Source organism: Podarcis pityusensis (assembly GCF_964106645.2).
Source record: "Podarcis pityusensis genome assembly, chromosome: 2".
Classification (NCBI taxonomy): Eukaryota; Metazoa; Chordata; class Lepidosauria; order Squamata; family Lacertidae; genus Podarcis; species Podarcis pityusensis.
In genome coordinates, this window is record NC_138029.1 from 114,090,049 (window position 1) to 114,116,245 (window position 26,197).

A 26,197-nucleotide genomic window follows, 5' to 3' on the forward strand; every position below is an offset into this window, starting at 1 on the left:
TGGAATGCCCTCCCACCAGATGTCAAGGAAATAAACAACTATCTGACTTTTAGAAGACATCTGAAAGCAGCCCTGTTTAGGGAAGTTTTTTATGTTTGATGTTTTATCATGTTTTTAATATTCTGTTGGGAGCCTTCCAGAGCTGCTGGGGAAACCCAGCCAGATTGGCGTGGTATAAATAATAAATTTTTTGTTGTTGTTGTTGTTGTTGTTGTTGTTGTTGTTGTTGTTGTTACAGTGGACGCTCGGGTTGCGAACATGATCCGTGCAGGATGCACGTTTGCAACCCGCAGCGTTCGCAACCCGCAGTGGTGGTCTGCGCACGCGCAGGTTGCGATTTGGCACTTCTGCGCATGTGCAAAGCGCAATTTAGTGCTTCTGAGCATGTGTGACCGCCGAAACGCGGAAGTAACCCGTTCCAGTCATAGCTGTCAACTTTTCCCTTTTCTTGCAAGGAATCCTATTCAGAATAAGGGAATTTCCCTTTTAAAAAGGGAAACGTTGACAGCTATGCTTCTGGTACTTCCGGGTTTCAGCGGGTCTGTCACCCGAAAAAAAACGTAACCTGAAGCCTCTGTAACCTGAGATATGACTGTATTATTATTAGGACTTTTTTTAAACAACAACACGTGATGTGGAAAGGCAGAGATCTGAGCTCAAGACTGGGGGGAAAGGAAAAACTGAGAGATACCAAAACCATCAGATTCACCCATCGCTATTTGTAAAGTATCCCCGTTTCAACTGGGAGGTTGTGGGGCTTTGTAGCCAAGCAGTAATGGTTTGGGAGAGAGGTTTTTCCTGGAATCCTTTGCCTGGCTGCTGTACGCATAGGAGGAAATGGACTGAACAGGTGGGGGATTCCCCCTCTTCAGGCTCAAGCTATTTAACTGGCAGAGCAGAGGAAGCCACAGGATCTCTTTCCTGCCCTTGATGCAAAGCATGTTGCTTCCCGTGGGCCTCACTCTGCTCCTCTGCCTGGGCACCGTGAGCGGATTCCTCCCCAACCACGAATCAGGGGGCATCGATTCGACAGTCTTCACGGATGCCGACATCACAGAAGAAGGGGTCTTGCGGGCTGTTGCCCATTACATGGAGACGAACCCACTGCCCGGAAGATCTCCCATGGCCCCGGGAGAGCTGGAAAACATGAAATCGCTGACAGCGACTGAACTGTTCAGGGCCTTTTTCAAAGGTAGGCTTGGAAAACAGGAGTGTGAAGACTAGATCTCACGGCCCTCGCAAAGGATTGCTTCTGCGCAGCCTATTCCTTTTCTATATCTCCACTGCTTCTTTTCTTTTTTTATAATATTTTTTATTAATTTTAACATATAAATTATAAAACGTACCACAAAACTTATCACTTCTACAATCTTTTTAGGCTTCCATCAGCAGCTCTGATGATCCACCGTTTTAACCACTTCTTAGGCATTTCTTAACTTTATATTGCCTTTACATCTCTTAACAAATCATCCTTCTCCATTTTTACAACACGTCTAATAATACTCCTCACAAAACTTCTTGCAACCCTACGAACGTCGCCTGTTCTTCACAATTACTTTTCAAATAGTCCATAAATTTACTCCAGTCTTCCATGAATTTCTGGTCTCGTCGGTTTCGAATCCTTCCTGTTAGTTTATCTAATTCTGCATAGTCCATTAATGTCATCCTCCATTCTTCAATCGTCGGTAACTCGTCTTGCTTCCGAGAAGAGCAAGTCACTCTTCTTGAGAGCCAGTGTGGTGTAGTGGTTAAGAGCGGTAGTCTCGTAATCTGGGGAACCGGGTTCGCTTCTCCGCTCCTCCACATGCAGCTGCTGGGTGACCTTGGGCCAGTCACACTTCTCTGAAGTCTCTCAGCCCCACTCACCTCACAGAGTGTTTGTTGTGGGGGAGGAAGGGAAAGGAGAATGTGAGCCGCTTTGAGACTCCTTCGGGTAGTGATAAAGTGGGATATCAAATCCAAACTCTTCTTTTTCTTCTTGCCTCTTTTCACTTGTTCCCCACCCCCCCAGCTCCTCACCACCCACATGAAATTAGGCTGAGGTTCATGAGCGCCTGGAGGGGACACAGCTTGCCCATCCCAACTTTTGCATAAGTCAGTGCTGGGGCTGTTTTAAAAAAGCACTTCCATTTTTTTGTATGGATTTCAGGGTTCGAAAACCAGTCATGCAATCTGTCCCTGTTTTCTTTTTCTTTATATATAATTGTTTATTAAATTTTCCATTTTACAATTTAAAATACTCCTTTTAAATCCTTAAGATATCAGTGGCTTCTCTTCTTCTCTTCCCATGGTTCATTTTGCATATCATAAATCCCTGCATGTTTTACAAAAACTACACCATTCAGTATTCCGTTATTGCATCCGTCAAAACTTGTTGACACTGTTGAATTTATCTTCATACTGCCAGCATTTTCCGCTGTGTACACAACTATTTCCCATATATTCAATAAACGTTTTCCAATATTCTTTGAACGTATGTCCTTCTTGTTCTCTTATTGTATATGTTAAGTCTGAGAGTTGTGCTTATTCTGTCAACTTAAGTTGCCTTTCTTCTCCAATTCGGACCTCGCTCGTTTTCCATTTTGGGGCTAACAAAACACGGACTGCAGTTATAGCATAAAAAGGGTAAAGGGACCCCTGACCATTAGGTCCAGTAGTGGCCGACTCTGGGGTTGTGGCGCTCATCTCGCTTTATTGGCCGAGGGAGCCGGTGTACAGCTTCCGGGTCATGTGGCCAGCATGACTAAGCAGCTTCTGGCGAACCAGAGCAGCACACGGAAACGCCGTTTACCTTCCCACCGGAGCGGTGCCTATTTATCTATTTGCACTTTGACGTGCTTTCAAACTGCTGGGTTGGCAGGAGCAGGGACCGAGCAACAGGAGCTCACCCTGTAGCGGGGATTCGAACCGCCAACCTTCTGATCGGCAAGTCCTAGGCTCTGTGGTTTAACCCACAGCGCCACCCGCGTCCCTGCAGTAGTAGCATACATACTGGTAAATATGGTAAGCTTTTGTGACACCTGTCCCCTTTTTTTCTCGCACAGCTGACGTCTCTCCCAATCGATTAGTCAAAGCCATACAGGATCTCATCTCTGCAAATAATCAAGTGGAGGTCAACTACGCTGAAAACAGTAACTACTTCTTCCACTGTGAAAAGATTGCCCCAAGTAAGGGGGAGCTGTGCCTTGGGGGAGAGGGGGGTGGAGCTGTGTTTGGGGTGATGTGAGGAACTGTTCTTGATTTAAGAGAAACACTGAACTACTTGCTAGCACAGGTGAAAGGTACTTAATTAGCCATGCTATCTACAACAGTCCATATTTTTAGATCTCATGCTTAGTTTATCTGTCTATTTTATTATTATTATTATTATTATTATTATTATTATTATTATTATTCCCTGCCCATCTGCTGGATTTCACCAGCCACTCTGGGTGGCTTACAGCATATAGAAAAACATAGTAAAACATCAAGCATTAAAAACTTCCCTATACAGTGGTGCCTCGGGTTACAGATGCTTCACGTTACAGACGCTTCAGGTTACAGACTCCACTAACCCAGAAATAGTACCTCAGGTTAAGAACTTTACCTCAGGATGAGAACAGAAATCGTGCTCCGGCACCGCAGCAGCAGCAGCAGCAGCAGTGGGAAGCCCCATTAGCTAAGGTGGTACCTCAGGTTAAGAACAGTTTCAGGTTAAGAATGGACCTCCAGAACGAATTAAGTTCTTAACCCGAGGTACCACTGTACAGGGATGCCTTCAGATGTCATCTAAAAGTTGTGTAGTTCTTTATCTCCTTGACATCTGACGGGAGGACGTTCCAAAGGGAGGCGGCCACTACCGCGAAGGCCGACTCAGTGTCCGGGTTGAGTGATGGAGGTGGAGATGCTTCTTCAGATTTACCAGGCCACTACTTACAGAAGATTTGGTTTGCCTAACTCAGGTTAGGAAGCTTCTGGCCCTCCAGATGTTCTGGATATTATCATCTCCAGTAACAGCAACAACAAGAATTTTATCATTTATACCCTGCCCATCTGGCTGGGTTCCCCCAACCACTCTGGGAGGCTTGTAACACATAAAAACAAAAAGGTAAAAAGGTAAAGGACCCCTGGACACTTAAATCCAGTCAAATGCAACTATGGGGTTGTGGCGCTCATCTCACCTTCAGGCCAAGAGAGCCAGTGTTTGTCCGCAGACAGCTTTCTGGGTCATGTGGCCAGCATGACTAAAGCGCTTCTGGTGCAACGGGGCACCATGATGGAAGCCAGAGCGCATGGAAACGCCGTTTACCTTCCCGCCGGAGCGGTACCTATTTATCTACTTGCACTGGTGTGCTTTCGAACTGCTAGGTTGGCAGGAGCTGGGACAGAGCAACGGGAGCTCACCCTGTCACGGGGATTCGAACCGCCAACCTTCTCATCAGCAAGACCAAGAGGCTCAGTGGTTTAGACCACAGCGCCATGGGAGCTGGAATCTAACCATACCTGGAGAATCCCTAGAGAAATTCATTCCAGGGAAGAGTGCATGGCTTCCAGTTAGGCTTGAGGACATTTCTCCAGTTTAGAAGTTAAGAATTCAGAGGAGGAACAGGGATATAAAAGGTTCTCCTGTGTTATCTATTCCCAGGTATAACGCAGATGCGAAACCTGAGGGACTCCATGCTAAGTAGCTTAAAGGAACCCGTGAGTTCATCAGATTTGGAATCGGCTCGACAAAGTGCTGGACAAGCTCTGCACATCCTTCAACAATTCTACAGTAACACCAACTGGCCTGAGCTGGGGAAAGGTGGAACTTACGATCACCTCTGTAAGTCAAAATGGATCTGCAAAACTCTCTCTTGTTTTCAAAGTTAAACATAAGAAGTACATCAGTACCTTGGAAGCCATTCCAGAAGACCGTTTGACTTCCAAAATGTTTGGAAACCAAAGCGCAGCTTCCGATTGGCTGCAGGAAGTTCCTGCAGCCAATCGGAAGCTGCAGAAGCCAAGTCAGACATTTGGCTTCCAACAAAGCGTTCAAAAACCGGAACACTCACTTCCGGGTTTCGATCGTTCGGGAGCCGAAACATACGCATACCAAGGCGTTCGACAACCAAGGTACGACTGTATTACTTCAAAGAAATATAGAAGCATGCCATGGTTCATCCATTTGCCTTCCAGGTCCCCAAACAATGCTATACATAATCAGTATAAGAAATCCAATATCAAGTCATTTGAAAGGTTTCATTGCATCCTAATATAAATATCTCCAATTTCGTATTTTTTATTATATAGATCATTTGTTTAAAAATAAAGAATTTATTGCAATTATGGTAGAATTCCTCATTTTTTGCATTCTTTCATGACTTTATTTGTCCCTGACCGGATGAGTGAACTTGATCATATGCAAAACTAGGCAAATACATTCAAGAGATTCAGTGGGGATCTGCAAGACTGATCCAAAGCACCTTTTGCATTTTTTTTTATCTACCTGGTTTTTAAAACCGACATCCCTTTTTTCCACTCATGCTCTCAGATCACCGTACAGAATCATCATAAACCTGCCCGAGCCACCGATTGTCAGGTTTACATGGAATTCAACGGAGTCTAAAGCTGTGTACCCGCCATATATTTAAAGCACATTCCCCCTCTCCAAAAAATCCTGAGAACTGTAGTTTACTCACCACAGAGCTACAACTCCCAGCGCCCTTGGCAAACTACAGTTCCCAATATTCATTTTGGGAGGGAGACACACATGTGCTTTGAATGTATGGTATGTAAAGGTAAAGGGACCCCTGACCATTAGGTCCAGTCGTGGCCGATAGAGCCAGTCGTGGCCGATATAGAGCTCCAGTACAACGTAACTGTAACAATTTTCTAAAACTATCCAATCACTGAACGTCACTTTCGATCCCTTATTTGCATAACTATCTACAGTATCTCCCTGCTGGCCCAGGGTGAGAACTTCAGTACATAACAGCGCTCAACTCGCTTTATTGGCTGAGGGAGCCGGAGTACAGCTTCCGGGTCATGTGGCCAGCATGACTAAGCCGCTTCTGGCGAACCAGAGCAGTGCACAGAAACGCTGTTTACCTTCCCGCTGGAGTGGTACCTACCGGTATTTATCTGCTTGCACTTTGACGTGCTTTTGAACTGCTAGGTGGGCAGGAGCTGGGACCGAGCAACTGGAGCTCACCCCGTCGCGGGGATTCGAACCGCCGACCTTCTGATCGGCAAGCCCTCGGCTCTGTGGTTTAACCCACTGCGTCCCCGTATGGTATGTACACAGACTAAAATAGGATTTTTTTTCTCCCATTATGTTTGCCCTACAGTAAACCCAGCCAGTCCTGCTTTCCCCGTTGCTCCTGCTTCTAAGGAAACCTGTCGCGACTGCAGCAAAGATGCAAGGTAAGAACCCATGGGCGCCCTTGGGTAATGGTTGAGAGGGAGAAACGGATGCTTGTTCTATTGTGGCCATGCAGGCAGAAAACAACAGAGGAGTGCCACTGATTTGTGTTGCTCCGTAGCACCTCAGAGTGCCCCTCGCGCATAAGTGAAAATTGTGTAAGTGGGGAGCACCCTACAAATGGTAAATTTATTTCTAAGCAGCGCATTTACCAACTTCCACGTTCTCTGTTTAACAGCAACCAGTTTGTGTGCGATGGAAACATCCTAGTGAACGACCTGCTCACAAGCGGGTACAAGTTGTCAGCATCATGCAGGCGTAAACCAAAAGGTAAGACCAGCGATTGTCGCTGGGATTTCCTGTCAATTGTTGAGCATTTTCATTTTCTTTTCATGCCATTGAAAAATGCATGGAGGATAGGTGGTCACGAGAAAGGCAACTTCTGAGTTCATTGCATGTCTGCACCTACCTCCTACATGCTGACTAAGAGATAAGGACTTCTCGGTGGTGACTCCCTGGCTAAAGGAGTTTGTTTGCTGCCCAGTCAGCATGGCCAGTGGTCAAGGCTTGTGTCCAGCAACAACCTCTGGAGAGCCACGGATTCCCCACCACTGATGTGAAGACTAAAATGTCCACTTCGTTCCCATAACTGAAGCTGATGACCCTCACAACTGTGTTTCCCTAAATAATAATAATAATAGTAATAATAGTAATAGTAATAGTAATTTATTATTTATACCCCGCCCATGTGGCTGGGTTTCCCCAGCCACTCTGGGCAGCTTCCAACAAGACACTAAAATACAATAACCTATTAAACATTAAAAGCTTCCCTAAACAGGGCTGCCTTCAGATGTCTTCTAAAAGTCTGGTAGCTGTTTTTCTCTTTGACATCTGGTGGGAGGGCGTTCCACAGGGCAGGCGCCACTACCAAGAAGGCCCTCTGCCTGGTTCCCTGTAACTTGGCTTCTCGCAGCGAGGGAACCGCCAGAAGGCCCTCAGCACTGGACCTCAGTTTCCGGGCAGAATGATGGAGGTAGAGACGTTCCTTCAGGTATACTGGACCGAGGCCATTTAGGGCTTTAAAGGTCAGCACCAACACTTTGAATTGTGCTCAGAAACGTACTGGGAGCCAGTGTAGGTCTTTCAAGACCGGTGTTATATGGTCTCGGCAGCAGCTCCCAGTCACCAGTCTAGCTGCCGCATTCTGGATTAGTTGTAGTTTCCGGGTCACCTTCAAAGGTAGCCCCACATAGAGCACATTGCAGTAGTCTAAGCGATAGATAACCAGAGCATGCACCACTCTGGCGAAACAGTCTGCGGGCAGGTAGGGTCTCAGCCTGCGTACCAGATGGAGCTGATAAACAGCTGCCCTGGACACAGAACTGACCTGCGCCTCCATGGACAGCTGTGAGTCCAGAATGACTCCCAGGCTGCGCACCTGGTCCTTCAGGGACACAGTTACCCCATTCAGGACCAGGGAGTCCTCCACACTCACCCGCCTCCTGTCCCCCCAAAACAGTACTTCTGTCTTGTCAGGATTCAACCTCAATCTGTTAACTTAAATGATGCAGCCTAGCAATTCTTCTTCTCCTCCTCCTCCTCCTCCTTTACATTTATATATCACCTTTATTTTCCAAGGATCTCAAGATAGTGTACATGGTTCTCCTCCTCCCCATTTCATTCTCACAGTAACCCTGTGAGGTAGACTAGGCTGAGAGACAGTGGCTGGTCCAAGGTCACCCAGTGAGCTTCATGACTGAGTAAGGATTCGAACCCTGCTCTCCCAGGTCCCAGTCCAACACTCTAACTATTACACTGCACTGGCTCTTATGAAGAAGAAGAGTTTGGATTTGATATCCTGCTTTATCACTACCCAAAGGAGTCTCAAAGCAGCTAACATTCTCCTTTCCCTTCCTCCCCCACAACAAACACTCTGTGAGGTGAGTGGGGCTGAGAGACTTCAGAGGTGTGACTGGCCCAAGGTCACCCAGCAGCTGCATGTGGAGGAGCAGGGAAGCGAACACGGTTCACCAGATTACCAGTCCACCGCTCTTAACCACTACACCACACTGGCTCTCACTTATGTCTCCTTCATTCTCTTTCCTATATTCTTTCTGTAGGCAAATGTGGACATGGCGGAAGAAATGACCCGGTCGAAATGTTCCCTACCACGGGGGGGATCAACAAGGAGACAACTGACCCCCGGCTCTCCCCGCACTATCAGTTGCATCAACAAGCGGCTGAACTGGCCATACAAGCCACAAGGGACTTCTTTGTAGGAGATGGTATGGTTCATTGACCTTTCAGCACAGGGATAAATAATACCTTTTTCTTCTTCCAGGCCTTTTATGACCTTGATATAGTTGCAACCCTTCTGGTGGTTTTAGCTCTTGTGATTTGATTTGTTTTGGCTGTGGCTGTCACTAAATTATGGGACTCCCTCCCCACAGAGGTGCATCACACACCTTCATCGTATGGTGTTTGTTGTGCTCTGAAGGCACGCTTGTGACACATGATATAGACATGGATCATTAGACACCACCTTGTTCCTGTAATTGTTTTAAACTGTTTCTTCGTGTAGCGTTTTGAACTGTTGTGACTTGCCCTGAGACCTTACAGTGAAGGGTGGGAAATAGATAAACAAACAAATAGGCCCATGGACCGATTCCTCACCCTGGACCTATTGCTTTTGTTCTTTTGCCCATAAAGACCATGTCACCATCCACCATGCCAGTCTGAGACAAGGTATTGTCCAATGAAAATAGGGAGGTCCTAAGGAAAAGTGGATAAGCATAACCTGTTTTTACTCTATTGTTGTTGTTTTTCAGGGTACGGCCTGCTGGACCAGGTGGGCAGTGATACCTTTAAGAGGTTTTTCAACCTGGAAGGCTATTCGCTCACCTTTGTAATAGACACGACTGGCAGCATGTCGGAGGATATCCACCATGTCATAACCACCTGCTTCAACCTCCTCCGGGAATTTTCCAGCTCCCCGGATAAACCCTTTAACTACATTCTTGTGCCTTTCAACGATCCAGGTGAGAGGGCAAAAAGGCAGAGCTGGTTCTTCCCACGCTAAGTCTGCTTCGTCTGAAATTGCCTGCCTTCCTTCGCTCTGCTTTTTTTCCGGAGAATCCAAATAACATTGTTGCTCACCTGTTCTTTTGTTAAGTGACTTCAAAGGATATTTTGGTTAAATTAATATACAGGCAACTCCCCCATTTGTGTGGGGGTTACGTTCTGGGTCATCATGCATGTCGGTGCAGCGTAAGCCCACCCCACCCCATTCTGCCCACTTCCTGCCCCATTCCAGGACCATAAATGGTCACGCATGCCTTGGTTGCACACATAATGGTCATTCCCATAATTCTGTTCCGCTTGGTATGTAAAATAAGTGTAAAATTGCATAGGAATAGTTAAAAATGACTGCCAAGTACTTGCAGTTATATATTATGTATTTATATTGTTTGTTGTTTGTTGCTGTTGTTATGTAGCATTACCTGACATTTTCAGAAGGCAACATTAGAATTCTGTGGTTTCCCCAAAGCATTTTATGTCCTTCTTCACTAGACGTACCATATTTTTCGCTCTATAGGACGCACCTTGTTTTAGAGGGGGAGAACAAGAAAAAAAAATTCTCCCCCTCTCTGCTCAGCGCCCCTTCAGCGAAGCGGCAGGAGAAATGGAGCCCCTTCCATTTCTCCTCCTGTTTGGCTGAAGGGGCGCTGCGCAGCTCTCCCTCTCTGCTGAAGCCAGGAGAGTCTTGCTCTTCTGGCTTCAGCAAAAGGAACCCGAAGCCTTCAGAGCGCAGCGTGAGTTCCCGCTGCGCTCCAAAGGCTTCAGGCGGCTATCCCTGAAGCCTGGAGAGCGAGAGGGGTCGGTGCGCACCGATCTCTCTCACTCTCCAGGCTTCAGCGAAAGCAACGTGAAGTCTCCGGAGCGCAGAGGAAGGTCTCCCTCTGCGCTTCGGAGGCTTCGCGTTGCTATCGCTGAAGGCAAGGAGCCTGCATTCGCTCCATAGGACGCACACACATTTCCCCTTAATTTTTGGAGGGGAAAAAGTGCGTCCTATAGAGCAAAAAATACGGTAAATTGACCAAGCTAAACATTGACTAATCACAAAAATAATATCAGGTTTGAATTCTTCTCACACACACACACCCAAAAAACCCGTATTTTAAGACCCCTCGCTGAAGAAATTTGTCGAAAGTAAGTTTCACCCCAAAAAATGACATACCCTACATGACCCAGCTTAAGATATGTCTCTGCCTGCCAGCTCTCCATTGCAGATAATCAGTCCCTCTCATATCTATCCCTGCAGATGTTGGCCCAGTCCAAGTGACTCAGGATGTGGATGAGCTTAAGACCTTGATCTCTAACCTCAGACCTACGGGTGGCGGTGACTGCCCAGAGATGTCTTTGAGTGGCCTGAAGTTGGCTTTGGAACACAGCTTGCCAAGGTAATAGACCTGGCCTTTCCCGCCTTATTCCTAACATAAATATTCCCGTTACCTTCATTCCTCCATTCCTAGTACCTTTGCTTGAGTACCTAGAAGTCACTCCACTCATTCTCCCTTGCGACCTGGAACTTCTTCCCAGGTCATCTCCTTGTGGTCACCTCTATTCTTTCAAATCCCCACCACCACCAGTTAAGCCTTCAAAACTCCAGTCCTCCCCCACCTGTCCCCAACAACAATGGTGTCCAAGTATGTATTGAGTGGCCATGTTCCAACGATCATACCTCCGTTAAATAAGCTGCGGTAGGAAGGAGCCTCATGAACATGCGCACAACCCCTTTATGTGAACCAGAAAATGAACCAGTTAATTTCCCATTAACCTCTAGAACATAAGAAGAGGTCTACTGGATCAGACCAGAGGCCAATCTAGTCCAGCATCTCACTGCTGGACTATGGGAAGTCCAGACACAAGACATGGGCGCATTAGCCCTTCCTCTGATCCTGAATCACTGCTATCAGCCTCCAACAGCTTCAGGAATTTCTCTAATCTCTTTTGAACACTACCTCTTTGTTGTAGAGAATTCCATGGTTTAGCTATGCACAGCATGAAGAAGTCCTTCATGCCCCAACGTTCAGCTTTGTTTGATGGCCTCTTGTTCTGGTATCAGGGTGGGACCCCTCCGACGGGTAGAAAAACCGCTCTCTCTATTCGCTTTGGAACATGCCTTGGTATTACACCTACTTTGAACTAGGGTTTGATATCCTGACTTCTTCAGAAGGCATTAACCATCGGTTCGGTCAAAATGGAAAACTCTAGTTAGCTTCCTGATTTGTTCTCTTCCTTGCACAAAGGTCCAAGATCTACACCTTTACTGATGCTGGAGCCAAAGATGAGCACCTGAAAGATGAAGTCCAGGTCCTACTTGATTCATCCGGGTCTGAAGTGAATTATGCTCTCACAGGGTATTGCTCTAGCCGGAAACGCAGAAGTATGTATAGCTCTTGGCAAGCAATGAGAAAGAGGGCATTTTTATTGGTGGGAGAGTGTTCCACAAATAGAAGGGTGGGATCCTTGAGAAATCAGCAGGCCCACCTCCCGACTTATGCCAATATAATTCTTCTCTGGTGACCATTCGTAGCCAAGTATGATGGTCTTCCATAAACACAGTTTTAACAATGAGTCCATAAGTGACTGTGGAGGCCAATTCTGGATCCACAGTGGTTTCCAGGTGGGAGTTGATCACAGTGAGGGTTTGCCAAACGTGCCTTCCTCTTAGCGCATTTCTCGTCCTGAGTTTGAGTGTCTTCGAAGCCCATGACACCTTTGGTAAAGACTGTTCTCCAATTGGAGCGCTCACAGGCCCGTGTTTCCCAGTTTTCGGTGTTTATACTACAATTTTTAAGATTTGCCTCAAGAGAATCTTTAAACCTCTTTTGTTGACCACCAGCATTACACTTTCCATTTTTAAGTTCGGAATAGAGTAGTTGCTTTGGAACACGATCATCAAGCATCTGCACAACATGACCAGTCCAGTGAAGTTGATGTTGAAGAATCATTGCTTCTACACTGGTGATCTTTGCTTCTTCCAGTACACTGGCATTAGACAGCCGAACCTTATAAGCAACTGCTGCCAAAACACCCACTGTGGTTTGTCTTTCCTCCTGTGAACACAGAAGAGAAGGAGGCCAGGTTTTGAGACAAAAACCCATCCTTTCTCTCCACAGGTGCTGCCGAAGAGGCTTCTGGGAGAAGTTATGCTAACATCTATGAAGAACTAGCTGCTTATTCCGGAGGCTTCTATGTGATGACCACCAAAGGCGAACTTGACCAGGTCTTGGGCATCATGGAGCTGTCTCTGAATGCTGCCCCGGTTACGGTGGCCCATAAGCAATTGGATGGGTCTCAGTGCTCCTTCCCTGTGGATGAGACCCTCACAGAAATCACAGTCTCCGTCAAGAGCTTGCACTCTTTGGATTTCACCATTACTGTGAGGCAACCTTCAGGTACAGCTTGTTCAGAGAATGAAGCAGAGAGCTTTCCTGCAAAAGTAGGGTGGGGGGAATGAAAATTGTGGAGAGTCTTGTGTGGTTTGCCATCTCATCCTCTACACAAATAATGGTGAACACTTTTTGGCCTGAGGGCTGTGTTTTGGGCTTTGGGGCTACCGTCCAGGGACCCCACGTCAGCGACAGGCAAAGCGAGAGGAGAGCATTGGCAGTAAATGTTACCTTTGTGCAGTTAAGAGAGCTTCTACACACATTCACAGGCCTACATCTCTATCAACCACCCAGGGAAATGAGGGGCATGATCAGAGTTCAAAAACATTTAAGCAAGAGGGGTGGGTACTCAAGGAAGGCATATCCTCCAACATATCTCTGATGAAAATAGGGACGTCTTATTCCATAATAATAGTTTTATTATTTACACCCCGCCCATCTGACTGGATTTACCCCAGCCACTCTGGGGGCTGGCGGTGGTCCCACCAGACAGCAGCTGCTCCAGCCCCCAGCAACAACCTGTGACGCTTGCCCTGGACATCAAGAAAGGGAATACCTAGGTGCACAATAGGGAATTTGAACCTGGATGCCTTCAGTGCAAGTCTGACACTCTAACCCAGGCATCCCCAAACTCTGCCCGCCCGGTGTTTTGGGACTACAATTCCCACCATCCCTGACCACTGGTCCTGTTAGTTAGGGATGATGGGAGTTGTAGTCCCAAAACACCTGGAGGGCCGAGTTTGGGGGTGCCTGCTCTAGCCACTCTAGCCACCTGAATCATACTGGGATCTTTAAATCAAACTGGCTCTTTGGATTTAAGGGAAACCTGAAAAAAAAAATTATTATCATTTTGTTAAAAAAAAAAAAAGAAAGGAGAGAGAGGAGGAGAACATAACACTGTATTTATTTTTTAAAGAACTCACGTTTGTTTGCTGCAGGGTTTTCTTTATTATGAATCAATTAATTTTTATTATTTTATTATTAACTAATTAATATTTTCTCAATTTCATGGGGGGACCCCCCCCCAAAGCATAATACAACAAATGTATGTTAAGGGGAAGTGTATGTTAAGCTGTGGTGCACATTCACCAGCCCTCATGGAGAATGTGCATACTTCCCAGTCAAATATACCGTATTTTTTGCTCTATAAGACTCACTTTTTCCCTCCTAAAAAGTAAGGGGAAATGTGTGTGCGTCTTATGGAGCGAATGCAGGCTGCACAGCTATCCCAGAAGCCAGAACAACAAGAGGGATTGCTGCTTTCACTGCGCAGCGATCCCCCTTGCTGTTCTGGCTTCTGAGATTCAGAATATTTTTTTTCTTGTTTTCCTCCTCCAAAAACTAGGTGCGTCTTGTGGTCTGGTGCGTCTTATAGAGCGAAAAATACGGTACATAGTCTTCAACAGGGCTTGGAGAACTTGCATTTATTGAGGGTGTGAAGCAGGGGCAGTAAAGAGTGTGGCCAGAAGAGAGGTTATTGACCGTGGAGAGGGACAAACAAGGAGGACTGCATTTGTCCACTGGGCCTGACATTCCCCACCCCTGCTCTGCCCCTCCTGCAACCTTGTCTGTCTTTGTGTCATCCTGTGGCAGGTGTCTCGCCATCCACTCACACAGTGATCAACACAGCCAGCCACAAGATTGTGAAGGTGTCCCCCATCCCTGAGCGGGGCATGTGGACTGTGACTGTCTCTCCCAGCGGTTCCTACGAGGTGGAAATCGGAGGCAAGAGCTTGCTAGACATATCCTACCAGATCATGCAGAAGCAGAAAGAGTATGTGCTTCCGGTCCAGGGAAAACCTGTGAAAGGTAAGTTTGGGGGGATTTGAAGCAGCCATACTGAGGGCAGGAGTATCTGATGTTGTTGTTTAAGGCTTAAAAAGGGTAAAGGGACCCCTGACCTTTTACCCTTTGTCCAGTCGTGGCCAACTCTGGGGTTGTGGCGCTCATCTTGCCTTTATTGGCCAAGGGAGCCGGCGTATAGCTTCCGGGTCATGTGGCCAGCATGACTAAGCCGCTTCTGGCGAACCAGAGCAGCGCACGGAAACACCGTTTACCTTCCTGCCAGAGCAGTACCTATTTATCTACTTGCACTTTTACGTTCTCTCAAACTGCTAAGTTGGCAGGAGCAGGGACCGAGCAACGGGAGCTCACCACGTCGCAGGGACTCGAACCGCCGACCTTCTAATCGGCAAGTCCTAGGCTCTGTGATTTAACCCACAGCGCCACCCGCATCCCTGTTTAAGGCTTACAAAGCACCTAAAGAGTTGTACAGATAGTAAGGGCCAGAGGCTCTGGCTTCCTCCGCTCTTGAGGGGGGCCGACGTCACGCCATATGCCAATGTAGCATGCGTAGGGCTGCCGTACGTCCAGGATTCAGCCCTCGTAAACAGCATCCGGGTGGAAATTGCTGAAACGTCCAGGGAAATCCGGACGTATGGCAGCTCAGATCAATAGTGTAGATTCTGGCGGTTTTCATTAAAAATAGCTCAAAAACTCAACAACTTTGGCCAACGAAAGCTCAACAACTTTTGTGTCTGGATTTTCACCTTTTGGAATATGGCAATAATGTGGCAACTCCAATGGCAACCCATGTCTAAAGTGTTTATCCCCCCCCCCCCCCCCGATTTTCCTCAAAAACTTCATTTTTTGGGAGGGGGGGAGATTTTGCAAAACAAGCTCAACAACATTGGCCCGAAGTTGAAATAATATGGCAACCCTAAGTATGCACAACGTTACTACTCGATATTGAGGGGGGGCCCAGCCCTGTCCTTAAGAACTTCGGGGGGGGGGGCAGCTGGCATGCCTGTTAAGGACACTTCCACATGTTTGCCATGTCCCATGCACTCATTTTTGGGTGTTCATCTGCATTACACTGAGCTGTAGTTTAACCTGCTCATCCCCTCTCCCCCAGTTATGCAGGTTCCCTGTTTGCAGGCTTAAAGGGATGGGGATGGGGGGCAGGTTGGTGTCTCCTTTTGCCAGGATGTTCTTGCTGGAGCACCCATGGGAGGTGCTATCTCCCAGTGATACTTTTCCCCCCTGAAAAAAAAAATTCATTTTTATAACAAAAATAAACAATACAAACAGAAAAACTAACAATGCAAACAAATTCTTGGCTTATCCTTATTTTTTCTAAACATTGTTAGGTGAGCTTCCCCAAGTCCCCCCTATCTGATTTTCATTTTACCTCATCTTTAGCAGTTTCATATATCATAATTTTTAACCATTTTTTTATCACTTAGTTTTACCATAAAAATCTTCACGTTTTATCTCTTCTACTTCTAACCCTACAGCCTATGTCCACTTCCAAAGCTATTCTAAGATTTAAATATTAACATATTTTTTCAAATATTCTTTAAACTTCTTCCAATCTTCTTCCACCGTCTCTTCTGTCTGGTCTCGGAGTCTCCCAGTCAGTTTGGCAAGTTCCATATAGTCCAAATATCTCCCAGTGACCCTTGGTCTGGATGAGCTCAGTGGAGATACTGAAGTGGTAGGTGCGGATTCCCAAGGATGTTCTTCTGAGTTCCTGCATCTTTGTTCCAGGCTCCAACTATACTGTCTCGCTGAGGCTGGTGGGTGGGGCTAAAGGTGCCTGGGTCCAGCGCCTGATCCCTATTTCTGGATTGGGGAACCCCCTAGACTCCATCACTTTGAACCAGACCTCTGATGCCCTTGGCAATGTCCTGGCTATTGCCCCTGTTTTCTTGCACACTCCGGTAAGTAGCCTTTCCTCATGTCATTTGCTAAAGACTGGTGCCAGTTGCAGGGCCGGCTCTACCATTGGGCAAGGGCAGGACCTCAGGTGCAGAACCAAATGCAGCTTTCCAGTACTCCTACTATGTTACTACCAAGACCTTCCCGGACTAACCCGGAGACAAATGTCAGGACACGGGTGGCGCTGTGGTCTAAACCACTGAGCCTCTTGGGCTTGCCGATCAGAAGGTTGGAGGTTCAAATTCCCGCGACAGGGTGAACTCCTGTTGCTCTGTCCCAGCTCCTGCCAACCTAGCAGTTCGAAAGCATACCAGTGCAAGTAGATAAATAGGTACCGCTGCGGCAGGAAGGTAAACGGCATTTCCGTGCGCTCTAGTTTCCATCACAGTGTCTCGGTAGCGGTTTAGTCGTGCTAGTCACATGACCCAGAAAGCTGTCTGTAGACTAAGGCCAGCTCCCTTAGCCTGAAAGCAAGATGAGCGCCTCAACCTCATAGTCGCCTTTGATTGGACTTAACCATTCAGGGGTCCTATACACACACATACATATATATGATAAAAAGGTAAAGGGACCCCTGACCGTTATGTCCAGTCATGAACGACTCTGGGGTTGTGACGCTCATCTCACTTTACTGGCTGAGGGAGCCGGTGTTTGTCCGCAGACAATTTTTCCGGGTCATGTGGCCAGCATGACTAAGCCACTTCTGGCGAACCAGAGCAGCGCACAGAAACGCCGTTTACCTTCCCGCCAGAGTGGTACCTATTTATCTACTTGCACTTTGACGTGCTTTCGAACTGCTAGGTTGGCAGGAGCTGGGACAGAACAACAGGAGCTCACCCAGTTGCGGGGATTCGAACCGCCAATCTTCTGATTGGCAAGCCCAAGAGGCTCTGTGGTTTAGACCACAGCACCGCCTGCGTCCAATATATATGATACTACTAGGAAAAGAAATGGTCGGGTATGATGGGAGCTGTAGTCCAATGACTTCTGGAGGGCCACAGGTTCTCCTGCCCTGCTTTAAAATATCTTTAACAATAATTCTCTCTCCTCTACCTTCCAGACCACGCTGCTGAGTGTGGAAGGCCTGTCTCCAGAGAATCTGCCCTTTTCGCGAGTCAGCAGCTACCCCATCAGCACGGAGTCCGTGCAGATTCTACCCGTGCCGGACCAAAACAGTGAGTCAAAGGCAGACTGCCTCCAACAATGGAGGCAAAGCATTAGCTCTCATGACCAGTAGCAGCCACCTCCAACGGTGAGATGGTGGTGGTGGTGGTGGTGGTGATAATAATAAGAATAATAAGAATAATAAGAATAATAATTTATTATTTGTACCCCGCTCATCGGGCTGGGTTTCCCCAGCCACTCTGGGCGGCTTCCAACAAAGATTAAAAATCTTCCAACAAAGATTAAAATGTCACACATTAAAAACTTCCCTGAACTTCCCTGGGCTGTCTTCAGATGTCTTCTAAAAGTCAGATAGTTGTTTATTTCCTTGGCTTCTGATGGAAGGGCATTCCACAGGGTGGGTGCCACTACCGAGAAGGCCCTCTGCCTGGTTCCCTGTGACCTCACTTCTCGCAGGGAGGGAACTGCCAGAAGGCCCTCAGAGCTGGACCTCAGCGTCCAGGCAGAAATCCACCCAGCCACTCTGGGCAGCCCCCACAGAATATGAAAAACACGATAAAACTTCAAACATTAAAAACTTCCCTAGACAGGGCTGCCTTCAGATGTCTTCTAAAAATCTGGTGGTTGTTTATTTCCTTGACATCTGGTGGGAGGGCATTCCACAGGGTGGGCGCCACTACCAAGAAGGCCCTCTGCCTGGTTCCCTACGACCTCACTTCTCGCAGGGAGGGAACCGCCAGAAGGCTCTCGGAGCTGGACCTCAGTGTCCGGGCAGAACGATGGGGGTAGAGACTCTCCTTCCGGGTGCTGAGAGTTGCTAGGTGCCCCCTATTTCCCCCCCACACACACATAGCTACAGAATGGTTTGACAACCAATGCGTCCTCCCAGGCTGAACGATGGGGTTGGAGACACTCCTTCTAGTATACTGGGCCGAGGCCCAGCTGCCAGTACCTGCCCATGTTCTCCTATCTATCCAGGCACAATGGCACCTGGTGAAAGTCTGGAGGTTTCTGTCATGGTGGTGAACGAAGGGACAGCTGCCGCCTTCTCCTTTAAAGTCTGGGACGACTTTGGTTTCCTGGAGAGCTTTACACCGACGGAAAGTTTCCTAAATTCGGGAGAGAGCGTCGTCCTCAGGGCAACCTTCACGGCGCCTTTGAAGAACAGCAGCTTTACTTCCAGGTAGGACAGCGTTGCTGTAACGGTCTGGAACAGGAGAGGCAGGTTGAAGTGGGACCATGGACAAGGAGCCAACATTTGGGAGGTCTATGGGCAGGAAGCAGTAGTCTCAAGACTATGGGTAGGCAAACTAAGGCCCAGGGGCCAGATCTGGCCCAATCGCCTTCTAAATCCGGCGCACGGACATCCCAGGAATCAGCGTGTTTTTACATGAGTAGAATGTGTCCTTTTATTTAAAATGCATCTCTGGGTTATTTGTGGGGCATAGGAATTTGTTCATTTCCCCTCCCCCCCCCAAAAAAAATATATAGTCCAGCCCCCTACAAGGTCTGAGGGACAGTGGACCGGCCCCCTGCTGAAAAAGTTTGCTGACCCCTACTCAAGACAGACCAACTTTGATGGTGTCAGTCTTCAGGGAATTCTATCCCTCCCCAGTAGCAGCAAGAAGCAGAGAAAAACAAGGAAGAGTCCTTACAAATGAGTTTATTCAGTGATCACAGCGAGAGACAAAGGAATGCAGCCTGACTCCCAATAATGGCGTTGCTCCAACTGAATTCCTCCCCGCTTCCTTCCTAGCAACAGCACTTCCCCTTACAGGAGCTGACAGGGGCTAATTGACTGTGACTCCTTTGCTCTTGCACTCTCAATGAACGCCATGATCTGGGAGAAGGGGGGGGTCAGAAACACTCTCCAGTGATAATGTGTCAGCTGGCTGCTCTGTCTCTGTCTCTCCCCCCCCCTTCTCCCAACACCTCCCACCTCCTAACTGTTTGCCTGTGAGCTATGACCTTCTTCTGAGCTATGACCTTCCTCAAACCACTGCTGTAATTTAATATGGTGTTACCTTGGTTCTTGAACAGCTTAGTTGTCAAACAAATCAGCTCCCGAATGCCACAAACCACAAGTGTTCTGGTTTGCGAACGTTTTTTGGAAGTTGAACATCCGGTGCGGCTTCCGCTTGAGTGCAGGAAGCCACGCCTTGGTTTTTGAATGGTTTCAGGAGTCAAACAGACTCCTGGAACGGATTAAGTTCAAGAACCAAGGTTCCATTGTACTGCCTTTCTCTTCTCTGGAAGCTTCAGGAGAAGGGGGTGGATCGCCACCATTCAGTGCCAGATTTACGTATAAGCTAAACAAGCTATAGCTTAGGGCCCCACTCTCTTGGGGGCCCCCCCAAAAAATTAAAGAAAAAAACTGGATGTACATTTACAAAATATAAGATAAAAAACAAAAACAAAACCTACATACAGCAACACTGTTTTGTGTTGTGTAGGCTCCTATGACGTAAGGAATGGGCCCCGCCTGCTGGCCTGCTCCCTAAAATATCACTGGTTTGCTCATTTCTGTATATATGGTGCCTACATTCTGCATGGACCAGTTGCATGGCAACATGAGCAAATGGCTTTAGATACCTGTTAGGTCCATAAATTACCATATAGCAATATATTCAACACAAAAAACAGTGACACTTTGTTGTTGACAAAGGACAGCTGGACATATAAAGGGCCCCATTACCTTCAGTAGCTTAGGGCCTCATCAAACCTAAATCCGGCCCTGCCACCGTTCCTCTTCAATCTCGTCCCCTTCAGATATTCCCTGACAGATGGGCACAAACAGGTTACAGGTTGCTGTTGTTGGTTTATGTTTGTGCCACTGTGCAGTGCTTGGAGTCACAAGACTCTGTTTTGCATACCAGAGATTCCAGGCTGTTGGAAGTCTCACGGAAGACAGGAGATGGATGGGATGTTACTGGTTTCCTGTTCCTTTGTTTTCCAGTTGCTCTCTGCTTTCACAGAGAGAGCACGTATATTTCTTTTCTGTCTGCGTAGCTAGAAATAAAGCATAGCGATGTAGCTCATATTTCTCGTCCTTCCCTGCGTGCTGGATACTCTGTGTAATGGGGGAACGTGCTTAGATCCTCATCAAAGGCTCAGGTCATTAATCACATCGGAGGACTCAACCGGAAGAGTCGCTCAGTCGAACGCAAGTCCGACAGCTGTATCCCAAATCAGACCATCAGTCCATCCAGTTCAGTACTGCTACACTGGCTGGCAGCAGATCTCCAAGGTTTCTTTTCCAGCCCAACCTGAAGATGATTGAGCCTGGGACCTTCTGAATGCAAAGCAACTGCTCTATTGCTGAGACACAGCTTTTCCCTCGATGCACTTTAGGGCCATAGGAAGCTGCCTCATACAGCGTCAGGCCAATGGCCAGTCCAGGTCAATACTGGCTGCCCTGACCCACGGAGGCTCTCCTGGGTTTCAGGCAGGAAATATTCCCAGCCCTGCCAGGAGATGCCAGGGATGGGACCGCAGGTTTCACCCATGCAGAGTGAATGCTCTGCTGATGAGCAATGGCTCTTACCTGGCTAAGGGGGGGGTGGGAGCTGGTGCCAAGACTTATGGATTCCCTTGGCAAGGAAAGGCCCTCCAGATGTTTATGGCTGCAACCTCCATTCGCCACAGCCAGCATGGAGAGTTATAGTCCAAAATACCTGGAGGTTGCCAGGTTGTTGATAGCTATGCTGAACTACCCCTTCTCATCTACACTCCTTAAGGTAAAGGTAAAGGGACCCCTGACCATTAGGTTCAGTCATGACCGACTCTGGGGTTGCGGCGTTCATCTCGCTTTATTGGCTGAGGGAGCCGGCTTACAGCTTCCAGGTCATGGGGCCAGCATGACTAAGCCGCTTCTGGCGAACCAGAGCAGCGCACGGAAATGCTGTTTACCTTCCCGCCGGAGTGGTACCTATTTATCTACTTGCACTTTGACGTGCTTTCGAACTGCTAGGTTGGCAGGAGCAGGGACCAAGCAACAGGAGCTCACCCCATCGCGGGGATTCGAACCGCCAACCTTCTGATCGGCAAGTCCTAGGCTCTGTGGTTTAACCCACAGCGCCACTCCTTACCCCCCCCCAAAATGCACTCTGTTCATCATTACCTAATGTTCTTTCAGCACCGCAACGTTCACAGCTAAAAGCTCAGCAACTCAAAACTACCTGAGACTGCCCATCACTGTCATTTCTGAAAATGATACGGTGAGTTCTCACTCCACGTTGATTATTCACTAATATGTGATAGTCAGTGAAGAATTGCCTGCTGCCTAAGAATGTAAAAATGGATGATTTTCTGTTCTGCCCTGCTGTCCTGTCCCCCCACTGCAATTCATCTTCCACTGCCCCAAATTATGTTATTTGTCTCTCAGTTTGTTGCAGTGAAATTATGTAGCTTACGTAATTTGCATAATTAATTTTGCAGGTTACGTAAGTTATGTTGTCGTCCACCCCCATTTGTTTAAAATGCAAAGGAAACACAATCCAAATTGGGGCTGTGTGTGGGAGAGACATATAATCAATTATATATTTTTTATGGGCTGAAAGCAACAACAACAGTGAATACCAATCTTATTTGCTGTATTGATTTTTGCTCCAGATATGGGACAAATAAGTGAACACCTGCAGTTTCCGCTCCCGTTTCTATTATTGTGAGAATTCTCTTACATTCCTAAATGCCTCCCAGTTTGAGAAATGTTGTTGTCTAGTCGTTTAGTCGTGTCCGACTCTTCGTGACCCCCTGGACCAGAGCACGCCAGGCACTCCTGTCTTCCACTGCCTCCCGCAGTTTGGTCAAACTCACACTGGTAGCTTCGAGAAAACTCTCCAACCATCTCGTCCTCTGTCGTCCCCTTCTCCTTGCGCCCTCAGTCTTTCCCAACATCAGGGTCTTTTCCAGGGAGTCGAGTCTTCTCATGAGGTGGCCAAAGTAGTGGAGCCTCAGCTTCAGGATCTGTCCTTCCAGTGAGCACTCAGGGCTGATTTCCTTCAGAATGGATAGGTTTGATCTTCTTGCAGTCCATGGGACTCTCAAGAGTCTCCTCCAGCACCATAATTCAAAAACATCAATTCTTCGGCGATCAGCCCTTTTTAATCCGTGTGTGTGTGTGTTTTTAATAAAAATCTGCATGCAAATTTGTATTTAAACATACACACACACACACATGCATATATAAACATATATATATTCATGTATTTAAATAATGTTTAAATACAAATTTGCATGCAGATTGGTTTTTGAAAACACACACACATTAATGTGAAAATGGGACTTAGGAATCATAGAATCATAGAATCATAGAGAAACTGACATAGACAAGCTATAGACTGATTGATCCATCTGCCATTCAAGGGTTGCCAACATGGTGCCCTCCAGACTATAATTCTCATCAGCCTCAATCATCGTGGCCAATAGTTAGGAGTTGTGTGTATTGTAGTCCAAAATGTCTGGAGAGCACCGTGTTGGCTACCCGAGTCCTAGCAGAAAGTGGTCTTTACCGATGGCTACTCTTGGTTCTTCCTAACCAACCTGTGCTCCATCCAAACAGAAAACTGATGAGATCCCACCAAACTACGCGCTTCTAGACCTTTACATGCCTTGTGTCAGCAAATTCCAGCACAAGCCTACCTGCTCTCGGCACATTTGGAAAATGAGGTTCTCTGCAATGGATAATCACAGCGCTGTCACCGTCCAAATCAGTGCAAATCCTTCTGGTCTATCCTGCAGCCCACGGGGGACTGATGGCAGCAAGGAAGTCATGTGTCACTATCAGTATGTATATCCGGTTTCTAGAAATCTGATGGCATGGTGCAGAAAATGACCACTGATCATGGAGCTCCACAGCAGAGGCTGATTCCTGTTTACCTCTGCTTGCTTTTTTTTTTAATTTGCATTTTGTTTATTTGTTAACATTCTTATATTACATTGGTAAACGTTGTCATATTATATTACATGACTTACTATAATTTCCAATATGTATACAAAAATTATATACAAATTTTATATACCTAGAAAGAAAATGAAACACAAAAAAAGAACAAAGAGAAAAAACAAAAACAATTCCCCCCAAAATCATATACATACCAACACACTAGACTTCCTGTCTATCCCGTTGTATATTCCTTTTTTACAAATGAATGTACTCTTATTATTGTATATTTCTTTACATTTTATCTAATACATTCCTATATCAATATGTGCTCTTAGTCTTATATCTCAACTCAGTCTCGCTCCAACGTCAGTCAAATGCTAGCATAGATAGCGAACCTTTACTGTATTTTTGAACATATGTTTTATATCTATCCCACTTTTCCATAATTTTTTGTTTTGAATTGCCTCTCAGGGTATTTGTTAACTGCGCCATTTCAGCAAATTCTTGTAGCTTGTTTTGCCAATCCGTTATTGTCGGGGCTTCTTGTTCCTTCCGCCCCTTTGCCACCCAAGTCCGAGCTGCGGCCGTTGCATATAAGAATACCTCCCTAAAGGCCTTCGGGATGTCCCTGCCAATAATGCTTGCTTTCTTTTCAACTAATGTTAACAATATTTCCCCATTGTTGTATATAGGGTGGGGTTTTTTTGCATATCATGAGACCATGACCTCTGAATCACATGCCCATCAGAGCTTCCCTTCCTCTCATCTTTGGTTTATCGGCCTTGTGTCTTCTTTTGTAGGTCGAACTGCTGTTCTCCTTATGCAGAATTCCTGATCAGCGATGAAAACGGGAACACAAACACTTTTACTGTAGACTACAGACGGCCCCGTCCTGCCTCCGCCTCATAAACCTACAACAGGTATAACACGCAGTAGCAGTAGCTCTCCAATGTTTGGGGCAATGTTCCCTTCCTGTAACTGTAGGGATAGGGGACGAAGCCAGCTCAGTTTGCATTTAAAGGCTTTCCTTTAAATTCACACTTTCTGAAACAATGCACACAAAACTGAAACACAGCGTTGAATTTTGCGACGCAGTTCCACAAACAAAAAATGTTGGCAGAAATGCATGTATTACAGTGGTACCTCAGGTTACAGATGCTTCAGGTTACAGACTCCGCTAACCCGGAAATAGTACCTCAGGTTAAGAACTTTACCTCAGGATGAGAACAGAAATCACGCGCTGACAGCGCGGCGGCAGCGGGAGGCCCCATTAGCTAAAGTGGTACCTCAGGTTAAGAACAGTTTCAGGTTAGGAATGGACCTCCAGAACGAATTAAGTTCTTAACCAGAGGTACCACTGTATTAGGGGAAAGTGTATGGGGAAAGGATACATGCAAAACATTCAAAAATACATTTTATTAGGGGGAACTCTATATAATGTAAAAACCACACAGAAACATGCGCATTGTTAAATAGTGGGAAAGATGGACGAAGGACACAGCTCTGTTAGATTCACAGTTCTTTATTACAGCAGTTAGAATTGCTCCTGTAGATAGATTCAGTGCAGCCTAGCTGGCTGCTTTATATAATACTAAGTAACTTGTAACAGTAGGGACGCAGATGGCGCTGTGGGTTAAACTACAGAGCCTAGGACTTGCCGATCAGAAGGTCGGCGGTTCGAATCCCCGCGAGGGGGTGAGCTCCTGTTGCTCGGTCCCTGCTCCTGCCAACCTAGCAGTTCAAAAGCACATCAAAGTGCAAGTAGATCAATAGGTACCGCTCCGGCGGGAAGGTAAACGGCGTTTCCGTGCGCTGCTCTGGTTCTCCAGAAGTGGCTTAGTCATGCTGGCCACATGACCCAGAAGCGGTATGCTGGCTCCCTCGGCCAATAATGCGAGATGAGCGCCGCAACCCCAGAGTCAGTCATGACTGGACCTAATGGTCAGGGGTCCCTTTACCTTTAACTTGTAACAGTAACAACTCCCAACTAGCTAACCAATCAGAGAGCGACAGTTCTCAATCCTTTATTTGCATACTGGCGACTAGGACATGGGAAACTAGGACATGGGAAACTAGGGTTCAAATCCCTTTATATAAATATAATAATATTTTTTTAAAAAATCATTAAAAGGGGTTAGTGAGGGAATAACTCCAAACGCGTAAGGAATTAGCAGAGGAACAGGAGAGTTGCTATCTTTTTCTCTCAACAGAAGCTCTGTGCCCAGCTGTCTGGCAGAAATTCAACAGAAGCAGCTTCTCCCATTGCTGCTTCTCTAGGTCAGAGTTCAAGCTGGACCTGCTGAACATCTGCCTTGAACTACGGAAGAAGCAAAGGGGCACCCCTAAAGTCTTCCCTGGGTCTGGGGATTCGAGAGAGGGAGGACATTGACAGATACCTGGTGCTTTTTATGCAGAACCTTTTCTTTTCTCTTTCTCTCTCCTAACAGCTGAACTGCATTATATGACGGTCACAAAAGGCAATAAGCTTTGGAGAGTCACATTTCTGGTTTCGTGGTGCCATTTGAATCGGGAAGGAGATACTATCCAGATGTTAAACTGCCAAGTGGTGATCCAGCCACATTGGCAGCCTCCATTACACCCACAGCCAAATAAAACAAACTTCAGAAAGCA

The 26,197-nt window shown here is 46.8% G+C and overlaps 1 protein-coding gene across 1 annotated transcript; it reads left to right on the forward strand.

Annotated features, from left to right (window-relative positions):
* The first annotated feature begins 912 nt into the window (after positions 1–912).
* On the forward strand, positions 913–26,197 carry LOC308469358 (von Willebrand factor A domain-containing protein 7-like). Its single transcript, XM_080991687.1, has 18 exons — positions 913–1,192; positions 3,045–3,167; positions 4,625–4,804; positions 6,309–6,384; positions 6,621–6,712; positions 8,503–8,667; positions 9,211–9,420; positions 10,704–10,842; positions 11,692–11,828; positions 12,565–12,843; positions 14,431–14,646; positions 16,387–16,559; positions 17,618–17,732; positions 18,661–18,865; positions 21,818–21,899; positions 23,243–23,466; positions 24,367–24,486; positions 26,014–26,197. Exons 1-17 carry the CDS (start codon positions 931–933, stop codon positions 24,473–24,475), a joined length of 2,787 nt encoding a protein of 928 aa, XP_080847813.1. The 5' UTR covers positions 913–930; the 3' UTR covers positions 24,476–24,486; positions 26,014–26,197.

Bases quoted from the DNA above. Each gene is read 5' to 3' on its own strand.
- LOC308469358 (XM_080991687.1), top strand. From the start codon at position 931: ATGCAAAGCATGTTGCTTCCCGTGGGCCTCACTCTGCTCCTCTGCCTG. The intron at 1,193-3,044 runs GTAGGCTTGGAA...TTTCTCGCACAG, and splicing joins GTTCAGGGCCTTTTTCAAAG to CTGACGTCTCTCCCAATCGA. The intron at 16,560-17,617 runs GTAAGTAGCCTT...TCTACCTTCCAG, and splicing joins CTGTTTTCTTGCACACTCCG to ACCACGCTGCTGAGTGTGGA.